This window comes from Aethalodelphis obliquidens, unplaced genomic scaffold (assembly GCF_003676395.1).
Source record: "Aethalodelphis obliquidens isolate GAN/ISIS:26980383/991018 unplaced genomic scaffold, ASM367639v1 scaffold13, whole genome shotgun sequence".
Classification (NCBI taxonomy): domain Eukaryota; kingdom Metazoa; phylum Chordata; class Mammalia; order Artiodactyla; family Delphinidae; genus Aethalodelphis; species Aethalodelphis obliquidens.
The window spans coordinates 35,395,548-35,402,677 of record NW_020837957.1 but is presented as its reverse complement, the minus strand read 5'-3'; the positions used below and the strand labels follow the sequence as shown (position 1 = coordinate 35,402,677).

The 7,130-nt window shown below is 47.6% G+C and overlaps 1 protein-coding gene across 1 annotated transcript; it reads right to left on the bottom strand.

The window, feature by feature from the left end:
- Positions 1-2,204: 2,204 nt before the first annotated feature.
- On the bottom strand, positions 2,205-3,956 carry GPR88 (G protein-coupled receptor 88). The gene has a single exon (XM_027114541.1). It carries the CDS (start codon positions 3,414-3,416, stop codon positions 2,265-2,267), a length of 1,152 nt encoding a protein of 383 aa, XP_026970342.1. The 5' UTR covers positions 3,417-3,956; the 3' UTR covers positions 2,205-2,264.
- Positions 3,957-7,130: the final 3,174 nt, after the last annotated feature.

Genomic DNA, 7,130 nt, shown 5'->3' with positions numbered 1-7,130 from the left:
AAGAAGACCTTTTTGATAGAGATTTTGATAGAGATTTAGACAAGCGTCCCCTAGCCCCCCCAAAATAAATTCAGCTCTCTGTTGTTGCAGCCTATTCCCCAAATCAGTTATACTTACAAAAAGGAAATTACACCTATTTCTTTTCAATGCTGGCATGTGGATCCTATTTAGTTATAAAAGGTAGAAATAATTTTAGAAACTAAAAGTAAAATTAAATAAAGCCAGAACAAAGAAATTACTTTCATCACCAATGCTTCGGGATACAGTGTCATCTGCTTCAGCGTTCTCGAGGAGGTATGCAAGAAGATCAGAGACCGAAGAAAAAAACTCGGAGGAATAGTTGTCTGAACTTTAATTAAATATTTGAATCAAGAAAAATGGGAACAGATGAAACCTTAGTAAGAGAGAAATGGTGCATGCACAAAGGGGATAGATTAATAAAATGACTGCTGATCTATTATTGGTAATAAACACATTTGTTTTGTTTTGTTTTTCTACAAACATGTCAAAGTTTCCTGCAACTCCCATAATTATTCAAACACACAAGTGTTCCCACTATCCTGGCTTACAAATGTCCAGGAGGCCAACAAAGCAAGCTGTTTTGGTTCCTGAATTACACAGTTAATTGAGGCTGTTCAGCCCCAGATCTGATGTAGTGAACAGTCAGAATTGCTGATAGCTGAGTATCTTATTACTTTACTCTCATTTTTATTTGCTAAAGTGATTTCACACAATTTTGCATTTCAAATATTTCTAAATAAATTTAGTAAACCAGAGATGAAAATGGCAAGCCTCAAATCATATGTTTTAGAACAGATTCCCATTTGAACTGTTCATTTTATATAACCGAGTTTATTACACCTTCTTTAACAGATATGATATTAATGGTAAGTGTCGTGGTAATACATAAAAAAACACTGTTACTTTCTAATGTGTGACTTGTCTAAACCCTAAAAAGAGCACAGTTGGCTTTGCAGAGCCAAATCATATTATTGATCCATCTTGACTGTGGTTCATTTGCAAGATAAAGTCCCACCTGGGAGTCTTCTCATAAATTGGGTCAAGACAAGAAGAACTCTAGGTAGCCAGAGGTGTCTCTGTGTCTCTTTTCAAATAATTGATGGCCACTTCTTCTGGTGTGTGGAAGAAGTAAAATGTCCTTGTCAAATGGGTATTGCTTTAGTACCACATGCCCAATAAGTTCTAGCATCTAGGAGAGCATGCAATAGAGGTTAATATTAGCTATGCAGTCATGGTATTATTAGTGTTTAATTATTTCATGTGCATTGAGATATTTTAAATGTTAAAGAGAAAACAGAAGGACTTATTCTCCTTAGCAACCATTAGAGTACAGAATGTTCACAGCTGCAATCACACTCATAAGGCAGGTAAATTGATGACAAAATGAGGGTAGCAACTAATGTGCATGCTATAGAAAACCTGAAAGTGGTACCTAAAATAGATAGCCCCCTTATGTTTTCCAAAATTCCATAGCTGGCTCAGACCATCAGTCAGCACAATGGAAATCTGTCACTTTAACACTCAATGCCGATTTTCAGTCTTAGAAGTGCAAAGGGCGTGGGGGGGGGTGTAAAATAATAAATCTGGGGGTTTTTCCCCTCACTGGCTAAGATGCTATCTCATTCGCGAATGATTTTACTTTATAAAAACCCTTTTAAAAATAAAGGGCTTAAGGTCTTAATGGCAACTCATACTGGTGTGCACATCTGTGGCTTCATTCTTCAGGTTAATATACAAAGGCTAAGTTATAGCAGAAGCATTATCGAAGGTAGGTTACTTTCTAAAATGCTTCATAAATATTATTTCCTTCAATATTATTTCCTTTGGCTCATGCACACTCAACGCGCTTCATATATATTATAAGATGATGAAGGTGGGAATGGTAATTATGTTATCAAAGCTGTTTTTCCAAAACTGTGTTGAAAAATTAACCGGTTCTTTCAAAATGTCAGTGTGCAAGTTCCTGAAGTTTCCCGGTGTTCTGACTTGAGGATTTCTCCAAAACACGCAAAGGGTAAAAATCAGGTGGCCGTCGAAAATGACTTCGCGGACCCCATGTATACGGAAACCTCGGTTCAGGTATCCCACTGGGGTCGAAGGCGAAATCTTCGCACCGATATATTATTGAGCTTCACCCGCAGGAGTCTTCGTTCAGGCAGGGGATGCTTTCCAAGATCAGGAGGCGGTGGTGCCCAAGGGCAATGGAAGCTGGGAATCTCCGCTTCCCGCCCGCCCTGCCCGGGTCACCAGTGCTGGCCTGCGGCGCGAGTGCCCAGCTGCGCCTGGGACACCGCAGGCATAGCCGTGGCGGCGGCGGCGGCAGCAGCCGCCGCGTCGCCGATGCCGGGCAGGACGGAGCGCACGGAGCGGCGGAACTCCTCGTTCCTCCACGTGTAGAGCAGCGGGTTGAGCGCGGACAGAGCGCAGCACAGGAGCCAGCTGGCCGCCTGCACACCCCAGGGCACGGGCAGCGAGAAGCCGCTGGCCAGGCTCACCCACACCAGCGGCTGCGTGGCCAGCAAGAAGACGCAGCAGAGCAGCAGCACCGACAGGCCGCTGAGACGCCGCTGCGCCCGCCGCGGGTGCAGCGCTGGGGGCAGCGGCTGGGCCTGAGCCGGGTGCGCGGCACCACCCGGGCCTGGCGCGTGAGGGGCTCCCGGGAAGGCGGCGGCGGCGGCGCAGCCGGGCAGCTGGTGCAGTAGGTGGAAGTTGAGGACGCTGACCCGCTTAACGCTGACGCGCACGCGGCGCACGATGCCCAGGTAGCAGTGCAGCAGCAGCGCCGTCTGCGCCAGCAGCGCCGCGGCGGCCAGCAGCGCCGGGTAGTGGACGCGCGGGGGCGCGGCGCCGGGACGCGGCGCCCAGGGCGGGAGCAGCAGCACGAGGCCCAGGGCTAGTGCCCAGGACAGCGCCAGCATGCCCGCCGTGTGGCGCCGCTGGTACAGCGCCTGGTAGGTGGCGGGCGCCCGGGTGATGAGTAGGTAGCGGTTCAGGGCCACCAGGCAGTGGGACAAGAGGGACACGGTGAGCCCGAGGCCCAGCAGCCCGCCCCGCAGCAGGCGGTAGCTCCCCCCGGCGCCGTCCCAGTCCCCAGGGGGCTCCGCAGAGCCCGCGGGCAGGAGCCCGAGCACCGCCTCCTGCGGCATCCAGAGGGCGCAGACGCTGAGGTCGGCGGCACAGCCGTTCACGATGAAGGCGTTGCTCGTAGTCTGCAGCTTTCGGAAGGACGACACGAGATAGATGACCATGCCGTTGGCCAGCGTGCCCCCGATGGCCAGGCCTGAGTACAGGAGGGACACGGGGATGCGCCGGCCCGCCCACGACTCCTCTTCCTCGCAGAGCAGCAACAGCGATCCCCCGGTGGCGGAGGAAGTGGACGTGGAAGAGTTGGTCATTCTGGCCAACTCTTCACACCTCTCTGGCTAGCGTCGGCTTCTCGCAGCGCGGCGCATCCTGACACCCGCCTGCAGAGAGGGCAGAGACATCCCTTCAGCCCTCTGCCACCGACACAAAAGGCTGAAGCAGAATAATGGGCTGGGGGAGGGGGAGAGAGGGAGCTCTAGGAGAACGGGGGTGGCAAACGACAGGTGCCTGCCTGGGAAGTGTCTCTAGTGCCAGGCGAAGGGCCTCTTTACATTCAGCAAGCACCAGGGAAGCCCTAGGACAGAGCAATACAGAGAACAGTTTCCTCTTCTCCCCCTAAACACACACATAGACACACACACGGGAATAGCAGATGGAGCCCCCAGTTTCCAGGAGAAAGCAGAGATATCCCACCTGAGGAAAATACCAGGGGAAAGGGGTTGGGGGTATCTTACTTTCGGGCTGGTCCTTAGCTGGCAGTAGCAGAGGGAGGGATGCCAGGAAATACCTCCTCAGCAGCAGCATCTGTGGTCCCGAAATCAATAGGAGAAACTCATCTGGGATCAGTGCCAGGAGCCAAGTGCCTCCTTCTCCAATGCAGCATCCACGCACATGGCCCTAGGCAGAAACCAGCAGCTGCAGGGAGACTTCTCAGCTGGCAGCAGGGCTGGAGAAAGTGAAGTGGCAGGCTGCAAGCCCAGGCAGGTGGGCAGGTAGTCAGGCGGCAGCAGCAAGGATGCTTGGCTGCAAAAGCAGAAGCTCAGCTCAAGAGGAGAGCAAGCACTCCGTGCTCAGAAGCAAGAGTGGTGGCTGATGAGGGGAACCCACTCGAAGCGCTCTCCTGCTCAGTTATACATCACGCAGGGAAAAGGCAGCCTTTCCACACTTGCATGAATTATTCAATAGCTTCTAACTTGTGAAAGGGAAGAAAAATATCTTGCTCAGAAAGTGCTGTCATTAAACAAGTTTCTCTGTTTTTTCTCAGTCTCTCAATCACCCTATTTTTCACTTTGCTTCGTTTTTCTTTTCTTCTTTTTTTTTTCCTTCCATCAATGCTAGAATTAAATTTAATATATCCCCAATGTATTTCATCCCAGTCTGATGCATCCTGGGGGTGAGTTTTTCTGAGAGATACATATACTCCTAATACCTACGACTGATCTCTTCCATCCCACATTTTCAGGGAGAACTTACATTCTAATTGAAATTCACTTTTTCTTTGGTAAGGTGGGACATGGGTCATTATCCACACAAAATCTCCAAGTCTTAATTTCAATCATAATTTCAGTTTTTTCTCATCACCAAACTCCTTTCTAGAGGGTGGCTTCTGTTTCAGTAATGAAATAGAGGGTAAAAATGAAATGGTCAGAAGTTTAAATGCAAGTGGGTATCTGGGGGAAAGCAAGGGCCCTGAATGATATACAGTTTAAGGGGCAAAGTTGTCTCTTTACTGCAGAACTTTTAATCTTGTGGTCTGTCTTAGATAGAGATTTGCAGTCTGAAGTTGGAATCTTCCACATGGGAAATTTTTCATAAAAGTCATCACCTCCCACAAATCATTTTTCACTGGGAAAATCATTTATTTGAAAGTGTAACTCAATATAGAATATGGTAATATGGCATAATAGAAGAAAATGCTGGGTGGGGTTTCAGGACACCTGGGTTCTAAGCTGGATGTCCACCGAATAAATGGCCTTGGGATGGATCAGTTCACTCTTGTCAAATAAGAAGTTTCACTCAGTGACTTCCAAGGCCCTTTCTGTTCGAACTTTCTATGAATCCTCATGCATAAATGTGACATTTCTCCACCCTAGTCTGACATCTGAAATATACCTACTCCGTCTAACATGTAATGTAGTCAGTCTCAGGTCACACGGCAGCAGTTTTTTTCCAGTCTGTCCCTAAGGGTGCCTATTCAGGATGAAGCACAAAGTGCACCTCCTCTGCTCTCTGCTTCCCTCTCTCTCTTTCAGAAACAGGGTTAGTTAATGACAACTCTGAGGAGGTAGGACTAAAGCAGGACTTGATGGATTTGGTCCATTTAAGTGGTATCTGATAGTTGAGTCGGGGGATTTTTTGCCAGTGTCTTTTATCTGTTGTTATTTGTCTTAAGGCTTTGAGTACATCAAGCACAGCAAGTCTGCAAGAGATCCCTCTAATCATTTATAGTTAAAACTTGTTGAAATAAAAATTTCCTCTCACGTCGTGGGGGAGGATTCAAGTTTCAGGTCCTTGGTCCCAGCTGCTGCCTTGCGTGGCATGAGCGAAGCCCCTGCTGGGGAACTCCGATGCCTTGCAGTCAGGCACTTCTGCCAAGACTGGAAAGGGACAAACTTTAGCCCTGGCCTGGAAAGGAACAAACTTTAGCCCTGGCCTGGAAAGGGACAAACTTTTGTTTGTTTGGGTGTTTGTTTTTGTTTTAAGCTACTGCATTTACATAATATAGGGTGGGAATTTTTTCTATCTTATTCCCAGCATCAAAACAGTACTCAATTATAATTAATATACTTGTTAGTGAATCAGCGAATGGATGTGTGTATAAATGGTTTCATTTCCTTCCATGGTGAGTCAGTAAATAGTTTTCATTAGCATCTCTTTCCTCCTACCCCCGCAGGAACTTGCTCTGTGAACTATGCCCTCTGATGCTGAGCCAATCTCTCTACTCTCCACTGCTTGCTTTCCATTGGCCTTACAAAAATGCTGATTTCACTGCAATCCGATAAAGTTTCCCTGCACTTCACCTCCTCCTCAAGGTGCCTACACAGCTCACTCCCTTTCCTGGCAAAAGTGCTCGCTTTCTGTTTCTACTTCCTTTGCTCGCATTGAATGCCCACCCCACACTGCTTTTGGCTCTCACCACTGAGACACTTTCCAACTGATCAAAGGTCTGCCCATATATAAAACTGCCTACTGGACATCTCCACATGGCTATCCTATGGGTATCTCAAACCCCAGATGTCCAAAACTGATCCCTTCCTCTTCTTTCCAAATCAGTTCCTCCTTCTCCTGTGTTCTCAGTGACCAGTATCGCCAGTATCCTGGTGCCTAAGTCAGAATCCTAGCTATTACCCTTGATTCCTTGTTTTCTCTCTTACTCCTGATATCCATCAATCACCAAGTGTCATCATTCTACCATATTAATTTTTTTTTTATCTTTTCACTGATCTCTATTCACTTTGCCACTACCTGGCATCAGACAAACATCATCTCTTCTTTAAATTATCCCAACAAGGGCTTCCCTGGTGGCACAGTGGTTGAGAGTCCGCCTGCCGATGCAGGGGACATGGGTTCGTGCCCCGGTCCAGGAGGATCCCACATGCCGCAGAGCGGCTGGGTCCATGAGCCATGGCCGCTGAGCCTGCGTGTCCGGAGCCTGTGCTCCGCAATGGGAGAGGCCACAGCAGTGAGAGGCCCGCGTACCAAAAAAAAAAAAAAAAAAATTATTCCAACAAGCTCTAACTCTATGTGCAATCTTACCTTCCTCCAGACAATATGATCTTTCTAAAACCAAAAGACATCACTTGACATATTAAATATATTTATTTTTATCTGTTTCCTACCCTCTACTCTAATATACATTCCTTGGAAAAAGGAGGTTTACTTTGTTCACTACTATTATTGGCAGCTCCCAGAACAGTACCAGGCACATAGTAGACCCTTAATCAATATTTGTAGGAAAACTAGCAAGAAAATGTCACATTCTGCTTAAAACCTTTCACTGGGTCACCTGTTGCCCTCAGGAGACT